Genomic DNA, 24,204 nt, shown 5'->3' on the forward strand with positions numbered 1-24,204 from the left:
AACACTTACTTTAAGTTTTTACAAGCTCCAATTTTGTTTCACAAGCTTTGAAGTGTCAAGCTACTTGTTTACATAACGACTGCAAGGCCATTTCGATTTAAATACAACCACTTCTTTTAGACAATATCAAGTAACAGTATAACATAACCAGTATTTTAATTGTATACTTTTTAGTTTTAATCTCAGCAATAAATTGCTTCACACTTTAAAGGAATTCATTCATTTATTGGCATCTTTAAACACGCAACATTTTGAAACATTGCAACTTTTTTGAAAATCTATTATGATAAATCTAATGTGTTTCTGGAATACAAAAACCAGTATATGGGTGGTCCCTATTTGATTTCACATTTCAATTGGAGACCCTTTATTGCTTGAGCCAGCGCAAGAGTAGCCCCTATTTTCTTGACCCGGTACAAGAGTGGCTTCTATGTTCTCGACCCAGTGCAAGGGTGGCCCCTAATTCCTTGAACCAGTAAAAGGGTAACCCCTTTCTTACTTTAACTTGTTCGAGGGTGGCCCCTTATTTGCTGTCCCAGTACAAGATTTGCCCCTATTTGTTGGATCAAATACCAGGGTTACCCTTATATGCTTGACTTGACACTTTGCATAGGTGACACCTATTTATTTCACCAAGTACAAATACCACCCTCTTTGCCAGACCCATTTAAGTGTTGTTCCTCTTTGCTAGAACCAATACAAGTGCTGAACCTACTTTGACCCAGAGCAAGGGAGGCCCCTATTTTCTGGACCCTGGGCGCCTTACTCACCTGGCCAGAGACACCCTCATTCTCCAGCCTCCAGAAAGGGACTTTGTGGGTCGGTCCATCATGCCTACTGTGAACCCCAGGCCCGACAGGATACGGCGGGCCTTTGATTCAGCAGAGTCTGCACCAATAGCTCTCAAGTCCTCATATACCTAGATACACAAGATGCTCACTGATTACTGTTGTTTACCATGTACATGGCTTAAACATGTTAAACGTGCACTAATTCTGTTTGGATGAAAAAATGAAGGAAAAAAGGTTTCCCATAGAGTCAGTCAAAATAGCTTTGTATCAATGTATAACATGCTCCAACTGGTTAAATTGAAAGTTAAGAGGTATAAAACTGCACTGTATACATGGTAAAGAATGGTTGGTAGGTTTATGAAAATAAATATTATGATCACCTACATTCTGATATCAATTTTTCCTTTAATTTATTTGACTTGACTGTGATTTTAAATGACATATATTGTAAAATTTCTTTTTAAGCTAGTAAAATGCAGTGATTGTGGCAAAACATATACTACCAGTGATTGCAATTATAAAATGACTTAATTTTGTTGCTGAATATGGTTATTACCATTTCATGTTAACAGTAACCAAGCAATGTGTCATTCACATAGGAATGCCTTATATCTGCCATTTTGTTCAAGAGATGTACAAAATAGAATTTAACCTGATTTTTTTACCTCAAAGTTGTAAGTAACCTGATCGTGATCTTGAAAGTTTTCACCAAAAGTTGAATGAATTTGAAAGTTTTTTGCTTTTCAAAAATTGATGGTACATAGTTGTAAGTAACCTGAGCAAGTTTTTTTGTCTTCAATACATACTTATGTAACCTAATTGAACATGTAGTGTTTATGCAATAAGATTGTGTTTAAATGTTTCCACCACAAATTGTAATGTAACCTGTACACAAAGTGTAGTGTAACCTGATTGAGTCTCTCCGTGTTCTTGGTGTTTCCTGCCTCTGACTCGGCCACGAGCCTCTTCTCCTCTTCCAGCAGTGCTGTTCTCTTCACATCAGCTTTAAGAACCACCTCAAGTGAAGGCATGTCTTCAGCAACCACCTCTGGAAACAATTAAGCCATGCTCTAGGAAAACTAGACTTAATGCATGTTTGCAAAGTGTTATCCTAGACTGCACAGGCTCATCAGGGACGACACTTTCTGCTTTTATTCTATTATAAAATAAATTGAGAGTCGTCCCTGATACATGTGCTCACTGCACAGGCTTATCTTGGACTACACTTAATGCACATGCATTAAGCCCCGTTTTCCTGGAGTTAGGCTCAAATACTATGAGAGTAAACTAAATATTCAATATACATCTTGAAGGGAAAATATCTATGATGATTTGTTTTATTTGCCCATAAGGAGCAGCTTGAAGTTCCAATGTGTGCACAAGCTATAGAAAAAGAAATTCTAGAATTATTCCAACATATTTTCATGACTTTGCTCAGTTTTTTAATCATACCATCCATACAAGCTACCCTAAAAAAACACACATAAAACTTTTTTTTAAACTTTTTTGTCACGCTTTGCAAACAATAAAACAGGAACAGATTAAAGTGACATTATGTACATACTCCATACCCTAGCTGCACCTTGAATAATAGAATAGAATTTATTAAAGTGCCCAGAAACAAATCTGTAAAAATCATAAACTTTATATAGGTGTTGTTTATGCATTTTAAAGAGCTTGAGCATGTGAATGCAATAACATGCATATTCCAGGATTCCTTTCATTACAATTCCAAACAAGAAACCGTCGGAGACGGGTGATGATCCCCAAAGTTTTTTTTTGTCACAATATTGCACTATATATTCAGATAAAAGGAAACGTCTTGAGGGCACAGTAGTTGGGGGAACAAGAATTTTTTTATAGAAAATTTCAAAGGGCCATAACTCTGTGAAAAATCATCCGACGAGAACCCGCTGATAATATGCACATCTCCTCTTGGTAGTGAAGCTTCCCATAAAGTTTCATTGAATTCCGGTCATTAGTTGCTGAGCAATAGCCCGGACAAAAAATTTGCACGGACAGACAGAAGCACACACGGACAGACGAAGCGGCGACTATATGCTCCCCCAAAATTTATTTTATAATATCTAGGACGTTTACCTGATACACGTACCAAGATTTTACGATATTTCAAGTCAAAGCATATTTTCCAAAATATTTCTAGGCAAAGCCTCGATTTTTTTTGATAAATCTAGATAAAGTCTACTTTCCATGGTATTTCTACACAAAGCCCGTTTCCATGATATGTCTGGACAATTTCTTATTTAGAGGTGGTTTAAGACAGTATTTTCTTATTTAGAGGTGGGTTAAGACAGTATTTTCTTATTTAGAGGTGGGTTTAGACAGTATTTTCTTATTTAGAGGTGGGTTTAGACAGTATTTTCTTATTTAGAGGTGGGTTTAGACAGTATTTTGCCAAAAGTAAACTAGGTACATGTAGTTACATCTATCCAATTACGCTGCTTATTTAAGTATATTTTGCATTAAAAAGCCCTTTTGGGGGAATTTTATGGCCACTGTCGATCTACTGTCAAATTCTGGTAGGATTTGCTATGGTTGTTTTCCAATAAATTTTTGTGGGGCTTTATCAGAAAATATAACAAGAGCACCGCATAACGGGTGCCAACGCTCTGCTGCGGGTGCATTTTTTAATAAATGAAAGCTTGTCAGAATATTTTTTTTAGAGTACACAGTGACCTTGACCTTTGACCTAGTGACCCAAAAATGGGTGTGGCATGTAAAACTCATCTAGGTGCATCTACATATGAAGTTTTAAAGTTGTAGGTGGAAGCACTTTGATTTTAGAGCAAAATATCAAAGTTTTAGCACAACGCCGGCGGACAACACGACAAGCTGGCTATGACAATACCTCGGGTTTTCTCCGAAAACAGCCGAGCTAAAAAGCAACATTGCAATTTATGGTTGCCAGTACTAGTTTTTATTGTAATTTTCTTTGTAAATTGCTTATTTGACACACTCTGACAATGTTTTTATTTGCAGATATTTTTTTTCCAATTTGCCACCTAAATTTTGACACATGTGTGGTCCCTAAAGAAATCAAATTAAATGAAATACATTATTATCTTAATTATATTTAAGTTTTGGAGGCTTCATTTCTAAACGTAAGGTACTACTGATCAGTAAACAGCATAAAACCTGAAACAGACTGTGAGATATTCGCAGGCTGCTCTGTTTTTTTGCTGCTTTTGTATAGCCATTTTCACTATGTTTCTGAGTGGGAAAGGGTTAAAGATGTCTGACTCACAACATACCCTGTTCACAGTAGAACACATCAATGTTAAAGATGTCTGACTCACAACTTACCCTGTTCACAGTAGAACACATCAATGTTAAAGATGTCTGACTCACAACTTACCCTGTTCACAGTAGAGCACATCAATGTTAAAGATGTCTGACTCACAACTTACCCTGTTCACAGTAGAACACATCAATGTTAAAGATGTCTGACTCACAACATACCCTGTTCACAGTAGAGCACATCAATGTTAAAGATGTCTGACTCACAACATACCCTGTTCACAGTAGAGCACATCAATGTTAAAGATGTCTGACTCACAACTTACCCTGTTCACAGTAGAGCACATCAATGTTAAAGATGTCTGACTCACAACATACCCTGTTCAAAGTAGAACACATCAATGTTAAAGATGTCTGACTCACAACATACCCTGTTCACAGTAGAACACATCAATGTTAAAGATGTCTGACTCACAACATACCCTGTTCACAGTAGAACACATCAATGTTAAAGATGTCTGACTCACAACTTACCCTGTTCACAGTAGAGCACATCAATGTTAAAGATGTCTGACTCACAACATACCCTGTTCACAGTAGAACACATCAATGTTAAAGATGTCTGACTCACAACTTACCCTGTTCACAGTAGAACACATCAATGTTAAAGATGTCTGACTCACAACTTACCCTGTTCACAGTAGAGCACATCAATGTTAAAGATGTCTGACTCACAACATACCCTGTTCACAGTAGAACACATCAATGTTAAAGATGTCTGACTCACAACTTACCCTGTTCACAGTAGAACACATCAATGTTAAAGATGTCTGACTCACAACTTACCCTGTTCACAGTAGAGCACATCAATGTTAAGATGTCTGACTAACAACTTACCCTGTTCACAGTAGAACACATCAATGTTAAAGATGTCTGACTCACAACTTACCCTGTTCACAGTAGAGCACATCAATGTTAAAGATGTCTGACTAACAACTTACCCTGTTCACAGTAGAGCACATCAATGTTAAAGATGTCTGACTCACAACATACCCTGTTCACAGTAGAACACATCAATGTTAAAGATGTCTGACTCACAACTTACCCTGTTCACAGTAGAACACATCAATGTTAAAGATGTCTGACTCACAACTTACCCTGTTCACAGTAGAGCACATCAATGTTAAAGATGTCTGACTCACAACTCACCCTGTTCACAGTAGAGCACATCAATGTTAAAGATGTCTGACTCACAACTTACCCTGTTCACAGTAGAACACATCAATGTTAAAGATGTCTGACTCACAACTTACCCTGTTCACAGTAGAGCACATCAATGTTAAAGATGTCTGACTCACAACTCACCCTGTTCACAGTAGAGCACATCAATGTTAAAGATGTCTGACTCACAAAATAACCTGTTCACAGTAGAGCACATCAATGTTAAATATGTCAGACTCACAACTCACCCTGTTCACAGTAGAGCACATCAATGTTAAAGATGTCTGACTCACAACTCACCCTGTTCACAGTAGAGCACATCAATGTTAAAGATGTCTGACTCACAACTCACCCTGTTCACAGTAGAGCACATCAATGTTAAAGATGTCTGACTCACAACTTACCCTGTTCACAGTAGAGCACATCAATGTTAAAGATGTCTGACTCACAACATACCCTGTTCACAGTAGAGCACATCAATGTTAAAGATGTCTGACTCACAACATACCCTGTTCACAGTAGAGCACATCAATGTTAAAGATGTCTGACTCACAACTTACCCTGTTCACAGTAGAGCACATCAATGTTAAAGATGTCTGACTCACAACTTACCCTGTTCACAGTAGAGCACATCAATGTTAAAGATGTCTGACTCACAACTTACCCTGTTCACAGTAGAGCACATCAATGTTAAAGATGTCTGACTCACAACTAACCCTGTTCACAGTAGAACACATCAATGTTAAAGATGTCTGACTCACAACTCACCCTGTTCACAGTAGAGCACATCAATGTTAAAGATGTCTGACTCACAACTTACCCTGTTCACAGTAGAACACATCAATGTTGAAGATGTCTGACTCACAACTTACCCTGTTCACAGTAGAGCACATCAATGTTAAAGATGTCTGACTCACAACTTACCCTGTTCACAGTAGAGCACATCAATGTTAAAGATGTCTGACTCACAACTTACCCTGTTCACAGTAGAGCACATCAATGTTAAAGACGTCTAACTCACAACTTACCCTGTTCACAGTAGAGCACATCAATGTTAAAGAAGTCTGACTCACAACTTACCCTGTTCACAGTAGAGCACATCAATGTTAAGATGTCTGACTAACAACTTACCCTGTTCAAAGTAGAACACATCAATGTTAAAGATGTCTGACTCACAACTTACCCTGTTCACAGTAGAGCACATCAATGTTAAAGATGTCTGACTCACAACTTACCCTGTTCACAGTAGAGCACATCAATGTTAAAGATGTCTGACTCACAACTTACCCTGTTCACAGTAGAGCACATCAATGTTAAAGACGTCTAACTCACAACTTACCCTGTTCACAGTAGAGCACATCAATGTTAAAGAAGTCTGACTCACAACTTACCCTGTTCACAGTAGAGCACATCAATGTTAGCAGGGATGTTCAAGGCCCGAGCTGCAATGTGCTTCAACAGGGTTGTCTTTCCATGGCTGTATTACCGGAATAGAGAATTTATTAAACTAAAACAAAGGTCATCAATAAAACAACTGTCTTGGAAACAGTCAGTGACTTAAAACAACTGGATGTGAAGTTTAACTTTTATGGTTTAACTCTTACAGCACTTCAAATAGTCGCCTTTTATTTCTAATTTTGAGTGTGTATATTTAATTTAAAATTGTAAATTTATTTATCCTTCTTTCATATTATCTTATTCATTTCTTAATATTCCATATTTTGGAATTTATAACATATTTCTTACAAAACCTGGGTTAATTTTCTCCATTGAGAATTTTTTTAACAAATGTATATTTTGTTATCTGATTAGATTGAAATTTAAAAAAACAAATAATAAAAAAATTACCATAATTACTTAAGTTTTCGGACACTTGAAATTAATTTTTGTTTGTGTCCAAAAATTTAGATACGAAAAATATTTAAAAAATACAGGCGTCCGAAAATTTAGAGACAAAAAATACAGGTGTCCGAAAATTAAGAAACAAATATTAAGGCGTCTGAAAAAAATAATTACATGTATATTGAAATAAAAGCAATAAATCAATATAAATATTTGTGTGTGTGATTTTGTCTATCTTTTCTGCTTTAAAAACATAAAACATTCTGCTTCCTTAATAGGAAGAAACTGTTTAAATGCTGTTGGGTGAATCCATTGATGCCTACCAGTAGCATGCATCTACCAGGTTTTATGACCTTAATCCGGTTGTAAAAAAAACATGATCGAGGTGTCACAAAACAAGCAAAAACAAGGCCGGAGTCTGTAGAATAGTGCTGTAGAATAAACTGTAAAAAAATTAAGAGACATTAATTATGGACGAAAACCCGTATGTCTGGAAAAATGATTGTTTTTGCTAAAAAAGAGGGTGTCTGAAAACTTAAAGAGTGTCAAAACTATCAGAGTAATTACTGCAGTCAAAATTCTATAGAAATTGAATTAAATGTTATGCAAATGCCAACAGTTGTGTAAATTTTCACTATGAAACAGAATGTTTGTTGTATTTAGCCTCATAGAAGATGTGCTCATGACTAGTTTTCAAAAAATTAACCTCAAGTCTTTTCCTATGAATAAGTGTTGTTCGATTGCTTTTCAAGAACAGGTCAGGATCTAAAAGAAATATTTGATATGTTAACCATATAGTCTTTATTTTGTTGTCTCAATGGTGTTCAACTGTGTAAATTCAGGATACAATGTAAATTTAACTCTTTAGTGTTCAACAAAAAGAAGTAACAATGAAAACTAAGATGATATAATTCTTTTTTTTTCACCATTTTGAAAATGGTCGGGTCCCATTGGATTGGGAAAAATTATGTGTTTTGACTAAAATTTGGAAATAAGTGTTGTTGCTGTTTTGATAACAAATTTTATATTATATTTCTATGGTTCAACTTACAGAGCTGGATGGGAGATCTATATACTCTGTGCTAAAAACTGTTTGAGCGTTACCAGGTAACAACCACTAAAATATCCAATTTCAGAATCTACCCATTAGGGCCCACCAGCCCATATCTCCGTCCAGCCGTGATGTACAGGTTGGCGTTCACAAACAACTCCTTGCCTCTTGCAGATATGGAGAAGTTTTCCACCTGCAAGCATCAACAAGAGAAACTATCAATGAAAGTGTTTGGAACAATAACTCTAATCAAACTAGAGTGATGGTGCATTTATTGATAGCTAAGGAGGAACAACAAATCACAAGCAGCCCATGAAAACCTGAGAGCTTATTTTATTTTTAGTCAAGAAATAAGGCTATTAATTCAGTCATAATGGTCATGGTATCGTAAGCTCAAAGGGTAAAGGTTTTAATAATAACATGATGTCTGTTGGTAACATGTCAACTAGGTTGTTAAAACAAGGTCAAACTTGCAAATGTTAAACGACTGTTCTGAGAAAGCCCTGTTATGCACAGTTCTCACCATGATAACCTGTTGGTTCTCACCATTAAATCCAGCTGGTTATCACCTTGATATTCTGCTGGTTCTCAACCTGATATTCAGTTGGTTCTCACTTTGATATCCAGCTGGTTCTCACTTTGAAATCCTTCTGGTTCTTATCTGATTATCCAGCTTATTCTCACCTTGATATTCAGCATGTCCTAAATGTGATATCAGCTGGTTCTCACCTTAATATCCTGCTCTTTCTCACCTTTATATCCAGCTGGTTCTCACCTTGATTTCAGCTGGTTCTCACCTTGATATCAGCTGGTTCTCACCTTGATATCCAGCTGGTCTTCACCTTAATATCCAGCCGGTTCTCATGTTTATATCTGTCTGGTTCTAACATTGATATCCTGCTGATTCTCACATTGATAGCCAGCTGGTTCTCATCTTGATATCCTGCTGGTTCCCACATTGATACCCTGCTAGTTCTCACCTTGATATCCAGCTGGTTCTCCAAGACTGCAGCCTTGGAGGACTTCTCTGCCTGGGATATGGAGAACTGGTGGATGCTGTTGGGATCCAGGTCTTCTAGTTGTTTCTGATACTCCATCTGGAAACAGGAAGAAACAAGAGCTGTGTTTGTGAAAACACAATGCCCCCTCTGGCCTCCATATTGTTATATGTAAAAGTCCACAGTTCTACACTATACTGCTATTGCCTACTTATGATGTTATAAACTCAATTTACTTACACGTGTTTTATCAACTCCAGATACCTGCTAACAATCCATTGTTTATCACAACACATTCATTCCAATCCAAAAAAGTACCCACCATGTTTGTTTACTATGACGCTGTCAGCAAGCTGTGTAATAATAGGACCTACATTTTCAATTGCACAATATAATTTGATTTTCCTAATTATTGTTCTTCAAAATTAAGGGTTTTCAACTGTATTATTAATCTTAGGATGCATTTGTTTATTGCATTTGGTAAAATTATGTTCCAGTTGCAAATGCTTTTGAACTATTTTGTTACACTTAGAAAGCCTATGCATCGTATAGTTTTGTGTTTTCATTGTATTATTAAACTGTTAACCAGACTTTAAATGCAGAACATTACTGCCGGATATGATGTATTAATTTATTGTGTTTTAATATGCATTGCTTCTTATGATTTAAAATATCATATTATTGACTTACTTTGTGAATTTAGGATTCCGCAATGCTGTTTAGGAAAATGGTTCCTGATAAACTTCTTCATTGGTTTAGGAATTCCTAAGTGCTCTTTGATAGGTCGAGACGCCTAAGTTTCGGAATCTAAAGCATCTTAACTATAAATAGCGCACATCATCACCGATTCTTTACCTCGGTCACTGACTCAAAATCTATGTTTAAGTCCAAAACCTACCTGCTTAACTGCTTAAGTCGCTATCATGGTAGGGAATAGTTCCATGAACTCTTAAGTATTTTAAGTTATTTTACAAAATTAACTGAATGACAGTAATGCTGCGCACCTTCATCAAAGTTATTTATTTTTAAACTAAAGTCCTGACATGTTCTACAATTTGAATAGATTTCTTGAAACGCACTCTGTCATTTGTTTCATCAGAGACCCATCCTGACAACTTAGACAGAAGTGTTAACATTTAACAATTCAATGGTAAAAGCTTAAATTAGTACAACAAAAATGAAATAGTTTTATGTGATCAACAATATAAACCTTTAATGTCTACAATAGTTGTAAGTTGTTACCTGTTTCTTAAGCTTTTTCAGTTCTTTTTTGCTAAGTTTTGGCTTCACCACATCATCTGTTTCCATCTCCACACCTAAAGACAAGATAAGCTTTATAAATATAAAACCCATTATCATTTGTATCCCCTATAAACAGCATCATAAACGCAATCATAAACAAGAGGGCCTGAAAGGCCCAAAGTCGCTCACCTGAGATTCAAAGAAACTGATCTATTATATGCGCCCAAGCTCATTAGTACAATTCTTGTGACCAAGTTTTATGTAGATCAGACAGTAAATGTGGCCTCTAGAGTGTTAACAAAGTTTTACTATAGCCTTATAGCCATACAAGAAAAAATGCACCCTCCCCTGGTGCCCATGTTTTTCAACCAACCGGAACTATTTGTCAACTCATCTAAGATATCATCGGGACAATTCTTTTGACCAAGTTTCATGATGATTGGACAATAAATGTGGCCTCTAGAGTGTAAACAGGGTTTTACTATAGCCATATAAGGAACAAGAGATGTGTTTGTCAGAAACACAATGCCCCCTACTGCGCCGCTTTGATACATTTTTTTACCTTTGACCTTGAAGGATGACCTTGACCTTTCACCAATCAAAATGTGCAGCTCCATGAGATACACATGCATGCCATGCATGCCAAATATCAAGTTGCTATGTAAAGGGACATAGAAGTTATGAGCATTTTTCGAAACCTAAATGTGAAACCTAAATGCAAAATGTGACGGAAGGACAGACGGACGGACGGTCCTATCACTATAAGCCCTCCTTCGGGGGCATAAAAATTCCCCCTGGTGGCCATGTTTTTCAACTAACCCAAACGATTTTCAAATTCCTCCAAGATATAATTAGGATGAATCTTCTGACCAAGTTCCATGAAGATCGAACAATAAATGTGGCCTCTAGAGTGTTAACAAGGTATTACAAAAGCCATATATAGCCAAATAAGGAATTTCCCCGCCCTCTTGGTGACCATGTTTTTCAACCAACCAAAATCAACTTCAAACTCATCCAAGATGTCATTGTGACAAATCTTCTGACCAAGTTTCATGAAGATCAAACAATAAATGTGGCCTCTAGAGTGTTAACAAGGTTTTATTTAAGTCATATATAGCCATATACAGAAAAATGCCCCGCCCTATGGTGGCCATGTATTTAAAGCAACCGGAACCATTTTAAAACTTGTCCAAGATATCATTGGGACAAATCTTCAGACCAAGTTTCATGATGATCGGAAAATAAATGTGGCCTCTAGAGTGTTAACAAGGTTTTACTATAGCCATATAAGGCCATATATGGAAAAATACCCCGCCGTCCGATGGCCATGTTTTTAAAGCAACCGGAACCATTTTCAAACTTGTCCAAAATATCATTGGGACAAATCTTCAGAACAAGTTTCATGATGATCAGAAAATAAATGTGGCCTCTAGAGTTTTAACAAGGTTTTACTATAGCCATATAAGGAAAAATGCCCCGCCCCCCTTGGCAGCCATGTTTTTCAACCAACCAGAACCATTTCAAACTCATCCAAGATATCATTGTAGCAAATCTTCTGACCAAGTTTCATGAAGATCAGACAATAAATATAGCCTCTTGAGTGTTAACAAGGTTTTACTAAAGCCATATATAGCCATATAAGGAAAAATGCCCCGTCCTCTGATGGCCATGTTTTTAAAGCAAGCGGAACCATTTTCAAACTTGTCCAAGATGTCATTGGGACAAATCTTCAGACCAAGTTTCATGGTGATCAGAAAATAAATGTGGCCTCTAGAGTGTTAACAAGGTTTTACTATAACCATATAAGGAAAAGTGCCCTGCCTCCTGGTGGCCATGTTTTTCAACCAACTGGCATCATTTTCGAACACATCCAAGATATTATTGGGATTAATCTTCTGACCAAGTTTCATGAAGATTGGACAATAAATGTGGCCTCTAGAGTGTTAACAAAGTTTTACTATAGCCATATAAGGAAAAATGACCCGCCCCTTGGCATCCATGTTTTTCAAGCAAACCTTACCATTTTCGAACTCATCCAAGATATCATTGAAATTAATCTTCTGACCAAATTTCATGAAGATTGGGCAATAAAAGTGGCCTCTAGAGTGTTAACAAGGTAAATGTTGACGTTGCATGCCGCACAATGGACGACAGACAAAAGGCGATCACAAAAGCTCACCATGAGCACATCGTGCTCAGGGAAGTGCTCAGGTGAGCTAAAAACCTTTTTGCAAGTTTTACCACATCTTTTCTCTTTCAAATGACTCTGAAATATTAAGAACTATTTAGTAAGCAATGCCAGCATGGTGAAAGGGAAACAATCTAACTCCTTATTTACTATTTAAATTTGAAACCACTTGCATTTATGGGGTACACATTTTACACTATTTCAATAGAGATATTTTGTCGATTTTAAATGGGCGTAACATTTCCGTGGGAATATGCATCAATGCAACGCCCAATCTAGCAAAACACTAATAAAATTCCCAATTATGACAGCTTGGATAATGAAATCAAAACAAACACCAGTCAGAATTGGATTAGGCTTAAATGACAGGGATCCAAGTTTAGAAGCGGTTGTATCATTAGACATAGAAACAGATACTTTTTAACATATATTGACAATATGAAACCTTCTTATGAATTGAATACTGTATAAAAATCAAGCTCCATATCAAGTGCACACTTTTTATCAAATAGAATTATTTTATCAAAATTCTGAAACAAAGGGTCAACACTTCCAACCATGGATCATATTTTCCCACAACATCAATCGGTCTGGATTTAAAATGGGGGGGGGAAGTATTCAAAAAATTACATCCGAAATCCATACATGCCAAAAAAATTCAGGTCCAAATCGGGAAAAAAAAAAAATTGTCTGGAAATTTGACCAAAAAAGTAGGACACCTAAAACGACATTCCACCTTTACTTTAGTAAGTATATTACTTACAGAAACTCTAATTTTCTGCCCAATTTTGATGATACGTGTGTTTCAGAAACTCAAGAACACAGTGTTCATTATTCTCCGGAAGTAAACACACTTCATAAACTGAATTGTGGGGTTTCCCCATATGCCTCGATTTGACATCCAATTGGTACAGGGATATCCCATTGAACATATGTAAATCGTGTGGCGCGATGTGAGCGCATCGAGCACTTTTCTTATTCAACCAATCGTCAATTAACTCTAAATTTAGATTGATGCAATATGTTACAAATTATTTTCTGACAATCAGTCGAAAACCAAAGTTAATTTATGTGAAACATCAATTCGTATTGGTCAGCATCCAATTTGTTTGATGTACACAATTAGGGTTTTGACAGGTTTTATAACCTTAGGTGGTATAATACAGAGGATAATAATGTCATTGGCATTTATTTCTTTATGATACATCTTTCAATAGCAATTAGAGACCTCTATAATAAAAACACTGAGCTGTGAATGCCTGATAAAATCAATAATTGCTAATAAATCGCCGATAAGGTGTCAAAAACAACACTGGTGCACTCGAGTAGCAGAAGCGGGTTGTTAATTGGGGGGAAATAAAGGGATTAGCGATGATATATTTTAGTCAGACAGAGCTTGAATAGCGAATTTTATTGGGAACTTGTAGACATCATTTTTTACGAATGTCAGGACAGAATCGGACCGACTGTTTAGAATTTTCATCGGTCTTTCATGACCCCAATCGGTCTAGGACCGACAAAACCAAAAAAATATGATCCCTGCTTCCAACAGTTACTGTTCTCGGTGATACAATGTTCTTCTAACATTTGAAATTAAGGCCAACACTTTCAAGTCAGTAAATATGAAGATATACATCTTAGCATTTATTCACACATCCTTTAGCAGAACAAAATATACCATGACAAACACTTGCAATAAATATTTTAAAAGAAGTTGTGTTTAGTAGTTTATTTGGAAATTTCAGTTTTTTATTTTATAATTCCCTGAATGAAGATTTTCAACAAATAATGTTCTTTTTGTTTTGTTTTTTTAAATATGAAATGGTACATTAAAAATATTAAGATAATGCATTTTAACAAAAGGAAACAAGAAACGGTCGGAGACGAGTGATGCTCCCCAAAGTTTTTTTTTGTCACAATATTGCACTATATATTCAGATAAAAGGAAACGTTTTGAGGGCACAGTAGTTGGGGGCAAGAATTTTATTAAAGAAAATTTCAAAGGGCCATAACTCTGTGAAAAATCATCCGACCAGAACCTGCTGATAATATGCACATCTCCTCTTGGTAGTGAAGCTTCCCATAAAGTTTCATTGAATTCCGGTCATGAGTTGCTGAAAAATAGCCCTCACAAAAATTGTGCACGGATGGACAGACAGCCAGACAGACGCACACACTCACTGACGAAGCGGCAACTATATGCTCCCCCCAAAATAAATTTTGGGGGAGCATAAAAACACAGGATATTGTAAAAACTATTAACTCTGAGCAAGGATGAGCAAGTAACCGGTTGCACAAAAAACACAAAGATTTGGTTACCGCAAAAAAACGTGATTCCACACTTCACTATTTCAGCCAGGTTCTGTGAACACTGGGCTTAATGCATGTGTGTAAAGTGTTGTGCCAGATTAGCCCGTGCAGCTTGCACAAGATAACCAGGGACGCCACTTTCCCCCTAAACTTTATTTTCATTTTGAAGGGACTTCCTTTAAACGAAAGAAATCCCTAAAGTGGAAAGTCCCATCCATGATAAGCCTGTGCAGACTGCACATCCTAATCTGAGACAACACTTAAAGCACATGCCTTTAGCCCAGTTTTCCCAGAACCGGGCTCAAGTCAAGCACTTAGCCTTCATGCTAGCGTTCCTACAGCCTGGTCCCTACCATTCTCCTCGTTGCCGCTGTGTCCCACCCTGTCACGGTCTTCATCATCCTCCGGTTCTTCAGGCTCAGGGGATGGTTCTCGCACCTTTGGGGATATATCATTATTTAAGAATAGGCCTGGGCCCTTTAAATTCCGTAAAATCGCAGCGTTTTGACTTAAATTTGGAAATTTAAAAGCATCTATAAAATAGAGGCATTCCTTGGACATGACAAATTGAGATAAAGAGCCTAGTTGTAAAAGTTATTGTAAGTACCACTCAACTCAAAACAATGTTTACCTTTTCCGGTTTTGTCTGTTTCTTGTCACGTTTCTTGTCTTTTCCCTTTTTCTGTATAAAAGATAACAAGGGACAAAATTGTCACAAAACCAGGTTTTCATTGTGAAAAAAAAATCTGATAAAGGGAGAAAACTCAAACTGAACTTTTGAAATGAACAAACAAAATTAACCCCCTTTGTAAGTTTGTTTTTTTAAAAAAGTCTATTTTTAGTCGTGGCGACCTTGACATTGGAGATATTAACGTGATTCTTTCGTGCGACACACCGTCCCATGATGGTGAACAAATGTGCCAAATGATTTTAAAATCTCACAATGAATGACATAGTTATGGCCAGGACAAGCTCATTTATGGCCATTTTTGACCTTTGAACTCAAAGTGTGACCTTGACCTTGGAGACATCGACGTAATTATTTCGCGTGACACACCGTCCAATGATGGTAAACAAATGTGCCAAATGATTTTAAAATCTGACAATGAACGACATAGTTATGGCCCGGACAAGCTTGTTCCGCCCGCCCGCCAGCCTGCCAGCCAGCCAGCCCGCCCGCATTCGCCAATCTAATAACCAGTTTTTTCCTTCGGAAAACCTGGTTAAAAAGGGATTTATAAGGGCATACTTTAATGTGATCTATTATTTTAGTTTGGTACAATAATGTCACTTGGGTTTTTGCCATTTATTGCCATTGTCGCAAAATGAGACACATTTTTCTTTTTTTTTCTCCAGAAAATGGATATAATACATGTGATTATAATACTATATTTATATTTGTTATTTACATTTTTTTCCCTTATATGCAACAACACAATGGTGAGCTTATTAAATATTTTTAGAAAACATGCTTATGTATCAGGAAATATCAATTACACGACAATTTTATTTATGACCCAGATATAACAGATATGAATTTAAGTTCAGAACTAAATGAGCCAAGTTCTTTGATGATTGACTTTAAAGCGTGTGCATAAAGTGCAGTCCCAGTTTAGCTTGCGCAGTCTGGCTAATCAGAGGTGACATTTTCATTTCAAGTAAGTATCCTCTATACAAAAATCAAGCTTAAGTGAAAAGTGTCGTCCCTGATTAGCCTGTGCAGACTTTACAGTCTTTTCTGGGATGACACTTTAGGCCTGTGCATTAAGTCACGTAATCCCAGATTATTGCTCAGCTAGTTTGGGACCGTGTCTTTCCCAAGTGTACCTCAGGTTCTGGTTCTGGTTTTGCCTCCTCCTCCTCCTCCTCAGCTAGGAACTCTGCCAACTCCTTTAGCTTGCTCTTTTTCTCCTTCTGCCATGCCAAACACAATAAATAATTTACTCTTGAGTCTTGATTGTTCTACATTTTCACTATTACAACGATAATTTATCATGAATGTTCGTTAACTGCTTTAAAACCTCACATTCTCTCCTAATTTGATAAGGTCCATATAAGCATTATACCTATCAAAGACTTAAAAAACATGTTATAAATTTAATGAAATTATGTCAAAAACTGACAACTGCCTCAATTGCATCAGAGTCAGGAAGACAACAACCACAGAAATACTAACAATATACATGTTATTCCCTGCAATCCATATACCAGGTTTGATTTTGCAGATAATATAATAAATTTAATGAGTACTTTCGCCAGAAATCAAATGCAGGAAATCCGAAGTTCAACCATGCAGATGGTCATGTTTACCTTTTTCGATTTCTTCTCTGGCTGGTCATCTGCAGCCAAATTTTTCATTTTTTCTTCCAGTTTCTTTTCAGCCTCTTCGTCATTCCAGTCGTCATCATCATTTTTCTTTTTTTTATCCTTTTTCTGCATATTGATTTGTGTTATTTAATTAACTACAATTTACATGTTATTCCCTCGGACCTTTTCTAGAAACTTCTAGATTTTTTTTACACCATAAGTTCTTTGATTTTGGGCAAACTAATTATATATAACTATTTATAATATTCAAATCATAAGAAAACAATCACATAAATTTTAGTTATATAATGGGTTAGATGTAAATGAAATAAAATTGAGAAATAATAATGATAGGACATTTCTTATTTATTTTTTTACTTAAAATAAGATTTTTTTGTTCAAATTGGGAACTTTAAACCATTTTGCTTTGGAAATGGATCCATTTGACAGACCCGTAGATATGCCTGGAAAAGGCCTGTCCATGCAGGCTATCAATCATTATTTCTTTCATTGAAATCCTAAATGGAATTATTTCTTAATAAGAAACTCTAATAATTAAAAGTGCATTCAAACAGGTTACCTTTAACAAAAACGTTCCAACATAATTGGTTAAAAGCATCACCAACAAGAGATGTGTTTGTCAGAAACACAATGCCCCCTATTGCACCGCTTTGAAGCCATATATTTGACCTTTAACCTTGAAGGATGACCTTGACCTTTCACCACTCAAAATGTGCAGCTCCATGAGATACACATGCACGCCAAATATCAAGTTGCTATTTTCAATAATGCAAAAGTTATTGCAAAACTTTAACCAAGGTTAAAGTTTTGGGACACACACAATGAATGACAGACAAAATGACAGGCCAAAAACAATATACCCCGATCTTTCGAGCCAGGGGCATGAAAAGTTATGATAAAACTTTAACGAAGGTTAAAGTTAAAGGAAAGAAAAATACAATGATATTTGACCTTTGACCTTGAAGGTTGACCTTGACCTTTCACCACTTAAAATGTGCAGCTGCACGAGAAATAAGTAAGAGATTGAATAGAGAAATGAAAATTATTTTATATTTTATTTTGACCTTTGATCTTGAAGGATGACCTTGACCTTTCACCACTTAATGTGCAGCTTCACGAGATACACATGCATGCCAAATTTGAAGTTGCTGTGTTCAATATTAAAAAAGTAATGATAAAACTTTAACGAAGGTTAAAGATATCGGAAAGAAAAATACAATGATATTTGACCTTTGACCTTGAAGGTTGACCTTGACCTTTCACCACTAACAATGTGCAGCTGCACGTGAAGTAAGTAAGAGATTGAATGGAGAAATGAATATTTTTTTTATTTGACCTTTGACCTTGAAGGGTGACCTTGACCTTTCACCACTCAAAATGTGCAGCTCCATGAGATACACATGCATACCAAATACAATGTTGCTGTGTTCAATATTAAAAAAGTGTATGATAAAACTTTAACAAAGGTTAAAGTTATAGGAAAGAAAAATACAATATTTGACCTTTGGCCTTGAAGGTTGACCTTGACCTTGACTTTTCACCACTCAAAATGAGCAGCTACATGAGATACACATGCATGGTAAATATCAAGTTAGTATGTTCAAAATTGCAAACGTTATCAAACTTTAACCAAGGTTAAAGTTTTGGGACAGAATGACAGACAGACAGACAGGACAAAAACAATATTTCCCCTGATCTATTGATCCAGGGGCATAAAAACACAGTAGGTGCACCCTTTTTGTTTGGTATGAGAAATGACTTCTGAACTGGTAAGCTAACATTCCCAACTTGAAAGTGCACTTGGTTAGCTAAAATTCTCAAGCTTGCAAACGCATTGAATGTCTAAAGTGTATGAAAATCAGGAATGCTTGGAATAAACTTCATTGGATGAGGTTTGAAGTCTGAGTGGGTTCAAACAAGAAGTGTGTCATCTGGTCATTACATGAGAGTTCCGCCAGTAGTGCGTTCCAGTGAGGTACCAGATGCATTACTCCCTACAGGCTATGTTAGCGTTTCCGATAGCCAAAATGGCCATAGGCGATTAAATCTTTCAGCTGGCGATTAAAGTTTAAAATGTTAAGTATAACGAAAATGGCGATATAAGTGTATAATTATTCCCTTTGAAAAAAATTAGTACTCATTACCTACTTCCACGGTAATCGCCATAAATGCTACATGAGTAAGAGATAATCCACTGATAAGAGATACCATGATGTACATTTCGAAAAGTCAAATCACATTGTTATTTTGTTAACACAGTCATGTAAGATGCATCACAGGAGGTTTTCCAGTGCCCAAACTGTGATGTTCACCATCCAATAGGTCATGAGAATGCTCATGAGGGCAGAGTTTATTTGTGAACAGTATTTTTGATTGACGTAGCAGGGCTCGAAATTAACACTCGAACACTCGCAAAATGCAAGTGAAAAATACTGATTGCGAGTTAAGTTTTAAGCCACTAGTATTTTTTTGCGAGTAAAGAAATAGTGGGGAAAAAAACTAGTAATACATGTATAAATGTACTCGACGTCATGAACGCTAAACCGTAGGTCAATTTATAGAACGTCTGAATACCTGTACCGGAAGCGCGCACCTTGTATGAAGACTGGTATACTTATAGTACAGATACGCAGATAGTATTGGAACAAAGAACGTGAAACAGTTGACTATTCTCATTTGTTCATTGAACTTGAACAGACATGGCGTCAAAGCCAAACATAATTAGTTTCTTTTTGCCTACAGACGGATATAAAAATACGAAAGATAAAGTAAAGTTAATCGTTTATTTGTATTTTGGTGACGTCGCACTCAACACACGATATCATAGATGATTTTTTTCAATATTTGAAAACCCATTAAAAATATCCCAAACTGACACTTAAACTTTGTTTTCTGAGTGAACACAACACATTTATATTTGAAAACAATACCCTTATGGTCCAAGGAACTGATATCTTTGTATGATTGCAGAAATAAAATGTGTATGTTAAGTACTTTTTATTTTGTTTTAATAGTACTAAATTAATGTCCAAACTTTTTTTTTATGTTTCCTGCAAAATTTGCGAGACTGTTTTTGATTTTGCGAGTTGGTATTAAAGCAGCTCGCAATGTTTTGCAAGTAGAAAAAACAGTTAATTTCGAGCCCTGCGTAGGATATGAAGTAAGATTTTATCACAGTTTCACCATTCACAGAATATAAAACAGGAAATGGAACAGTACATTAAAGACCGTTTCGAGCATCATCATCACACAATTTTACTTTAAACAATTGAAAACTTGATTGCGAATGGTGAGCAATTAATTACTGACAGAGAGTAAGTTGTGAAAAACAATACCCCTTAACAATTTGATGTTGTAAAAATTTATTCCAGTGCATGTATATTTCGTTAGTCCATTTATAGAACTGATTGACACCTTTTTTCTACACTCACCTTATAATAATCATTCACTATACATGTATGCCATGTAAAACCCGTGCTTTAAGGAATAGCACAAAAGTATTTCTGTCGTATGCAATGTCTATTGCAATGCATGGAAATCCTGCATGTTGCAACAGATGATTTGCTGCAACTACATATAGACAAGCAACTCAGTACATGTACATGCTTAGACTGAAGAAATTATGTTTGAATAAATGACCTATTGAAACAATAGAAAAATATGTCAATTCACAAATAATACATTACAGAAAAGAAGCACCAGACTACGTCATTTGGCATACGTTTGTACAAAATATTGGTGAGAGGGGGGGGGGGGGGGAGAGGAAAGGAGTTACACATCACAATTTATTTAAATGTGGCTTGATTGAAAATTCAATACAATGCTTGTTGATACCAATAAATTAACAGTAATTATTATGTTGTTGTTCAAATTAGGTATTATTATGTGGGTCGTCATCAGAGCACTGAAATTTGGCTACTACATTGTTTTCCTTAAAGCCAATCTATAAAGATGTACTTTTATAAATTTTACAGTAAAGCTTAAGGAACCTTGATCTCAAAATCTATTTTATTAGTATGTTACAGGGGTCTAGCTAGGCTAAAAATTTTGGGAGCAGTCACTTCTCCCTAATGTGAAATAGGGAGATTTGGCAACATTTTTGGGAGAAATGGTACATTTGCGTCATAAATCTTAGATTTACGTATATTTTGCAGCAACTTAATGGATAGTGGTTTCTGTTCAGCATTCAATCAACTCTTCACTGTTTTATACAATAAGACATGTTAAGTGTATAAAACTGACATTTTCCATATTTCTCATTGATTGTTGATCATGATTGTTCTTTTAATTATTTTTTCTTCTGAGCAGGTGTATCAAATAAACTTCAATAGTAACAAGCCAGTAATGTTCAGAATCTATTTACTTCCTTGTTAATTTTAAGCAATTCAACATACAATCACATTTATATTTTGTTAAAAATATTTGTATTAAATTTAAAATTCATTTAAAATCTCATTTTATAGCAGAGATTCCAAATCTGACCTGTAAATGGGCCCCATATATCTATTGCCGGTGCTAGGTAACTTCTTCCCATTTGATCATTCCTTAGTCTAATAGTACTGTTTTAATGGGCCATTTAACATTGCTGAATCATAGTTATTGGTAGCCAGCAGAAGGCAATTAATCAAGGCATCATCTATTAACAATTTCAAGAAGTGTTATAGCTCCAGACTGTTCTTTTGAATGTTCAACTTTGCATGACCTGTAAATGGGGCAACTTATTGCTGAGAATTCTCCTGTGTCCAATTCTCCACATCAACTTGATTTTAATCGGTCAATGTCTGGCACAAAGTAAATCATTAAAAGGAGGAGAAATCACTTCGCCTTCATGATATTAATGTGCGAAGTGAAGATTAATTGGGCGAAGAAATCGCCCACTTCGCCCACTCGCGAGACCCCTGATGTATCCAGGATAATAAAAAAAAAGAATTTTGACCCTGCAGAGGTTCATGCTTACCTTCTTGGATTTCTTCTCCGGCTCGTTATCTGTGGCCAGATTTTTCATTTTTTCTTCCAGTTTCTTTTCAGCCTCTTCATCATTCCAGTTGTCATCGTCTCCTTTCTTTTTCCGATCCTTTTTCTGCATATTGATTGGTATAATTTTATGGAGGAAACTAATTTAAAACAATGACCAAAATATTTGTGTTTAAAATACATGTCACTTTGAGGATGAAATTTAAAAAAAAACAATGATTCTTATTGAGTATTTCTTCATAAGTTATTTATCTGGGTTGTTTAGTTGTTTAGCGTCTTTTTTTTTTTAAACAGTTAGAAATATGTTAATTAACAAAACATATGCACAATTTATTTCATATATTCAAACAAACTACGATAACATGAAAAGTTTATAAGTAGTTTTTGCCCAAAGTGAGCATAAAGTTCTTAAAAATGTCATCTGAACGATAGAGATTACGATAGACGAACTGGTGTAAATAAGACGGGACAAGTGTGCGACTGGTCCCAATTTGATGTTTCAGCTTGCGTCTAGCCCGCATCACTTTGTGGTAGCCAAAGGCAACAGTGTGAATACGCTGAACTTTGAAAATTAATGGATTCTGGAATAATCAAACGCAGACAATCAGCCATTTATGATTTAAACCATGCAGATCAAAGCCAGCTGGTCATGTTTACCTTCTTGGATTTCTTCTCCGGTTCGTCATCTGTTGCCAGATTTTTCATTCTTTCTTCCAGTTTCTTTTCAGCCTCTTCGTCATTCCAGTCGTCATCGTCTCCTTTCTTTTTTCGATCCTTTTTCGGCATTTTGATTTTTATAATTTAATTCAGGAAACTATTTAAAAAGATTACCAAAATAATTGAGTTTCACAAACATGTGTCACTTTTCGACGATAAAATCCGAAACAATCCGTTTAATACAAGGTCACAATATACTAAATATTTTCCTAATATAATTCAATGTAAAAGTGACGACTTAAAGTGAAAATTTATGCAACATTTTGCACAAAGAGACCCCCTATTATGTACATTTTCTTAAGGACATTCTATGCTGAATCAATGTAAGCAACAAATAAGACATGTTATGCTGAAACCAAGAAAAAAATTGACTACACATCAAAATCGACTGTTTTCGCACCTTAATTTTTCCGGTCGTTTTCTTGTGCTATGTAACCTTTTCAATGCAATTGTTGGCTATAGTCTCTAACTTGATTGCATTTCAGTGATTTAGTTGTGGATACATACACAGGTGGTTAGCTTGTGGCTATGATATTAATTAGTGAAAACATCATTTTGAATGATAAATAATCATATTATAACGAAAAAGATAATTTTATGAAAAAATCACTATCAAATATATAATTTTTATATAACCAGGAATGCAACTCAAAATCACCCCAAAACGGGGTGCATCGCTTTGAACAGCCATATCTTCATCAATTGTGCAGCGATTTTCACGATCTCGATCTTATTCAACGCAGAAATGAATTTCCTTTCTGGAAATGTATATGTCTTGCAATATTTTTACAAATGCTGGGTCAACTTTTAAGAAATAACACGATACACAACTCGCATGACCCAGTTGACAATGATCAATGAAGCAGACGACGAATGCTAAAAGCGTCTGCTCTAACCACCGCATCTGCCTGTTTATAGTTCCCACTGGTACACTACATAGCGTATATGTATTCAAAAGTATTTAACAGCTAGTAAGACAACGTTGGCCAGTCTAGTGTTTATCATTGAAATCTGTACATATTGGCTGCTTTCAGGGAAAACGGGGCTTAATGCATATCAAATAAGATTAGCCTGTGCACACTGATTAGCTGTATCAATGATTTGGAAAAAAAGCACACATCTCGACCTGTGCTTTAAGACACACTCTTTATAAATTTGAATTGGTTGTGGTCATTTCAAACTTGCGATATAAAAAGCTATAACATAATTTTGAAAACTGAGTTGCGTCTAAGAAAATACAACAGCGAACAAATTCAGTGCATTCAGCGCTTTGATTTTTAAAGA

General features: G+C 35.9%; 1 protein-coding gene across 2 annotated transcripts in view; it reads right to left on the minus strand.

Annotated features, from left to right (window-relative positions):
* Positions 1–23,097, minus strand: part of LOC127838064 (ATP-binding cassette sub-family F member 1-like) — a 51,447-nt gene extending 28,350 nt beyond the window's left edge. Inside the window, exons 1-12 of one of the 2 annotated variants that reach the window (XM_052365625.1) lie at positions 22,861–23,097; positions 22,187–22,309; positions 17,212–17,334; positions 16,729–16,815; positions 15,533–15,583; positions 15,255–15,339; positions 10,404–10,477; positions 9,144–9,260; positions 8,256–8,356; positions 6,662–6,747; positions 1,700–1,839; positions 771–919 (exon numbers count right to left, since the gene is read on the minus strand). In XM_052365625.1, coding sequence (XP_052221585.1) covers positions 771–919; positions 1,700–1,839; positions 6,662–6,747; positions 8,256–8,356; positions 9,144–9,260; positions 10,404–10,477; positions 15,255–15,339; positions 15,533–15,583; positions 16,729–16,815; positions 17,212–17,334; positions 22,187–22,309; positions 22,861–22,989 — 1,265 coding nt within the window. In that variant the 5' untranslated portion in view covers positions 22,990–23,097. The remainder of the gene's footprint in view (positions 1–770; positions 920–1,699; positions 1,840–6,661; positions 6,748–8,255; positions 8,357–9,143; positions 9,261–10,403; positions 10,478–15,254; positions 15,340–15,532; positions 15,584–16,728; positions 16,816–17,211; positions 17,335–22,186; positions 22,310–22,860) is intronic. The other variant, XM_052365626.1, reaches the window with a different exon arrangement.
* Positions 23,098–24,204: the final 1,107 nt, after the last annotated feature.

The sequence above is a fragment of the Dreissena polymorpha genome, chromosome 7 (assembly GCF_020536995.1).
Source record: "Dreissena polymorpha isolate Duluth1 chromosome 7, UMN_Dpol_1.0, whole genome shotgun sequence".
Classification (NCBI taxonomy): Eukaryota; Metazoa; Mollusca; class Bivalvia; order Myida; family Dreissenidae; genus Dreissena; species Dreissena polymorpha.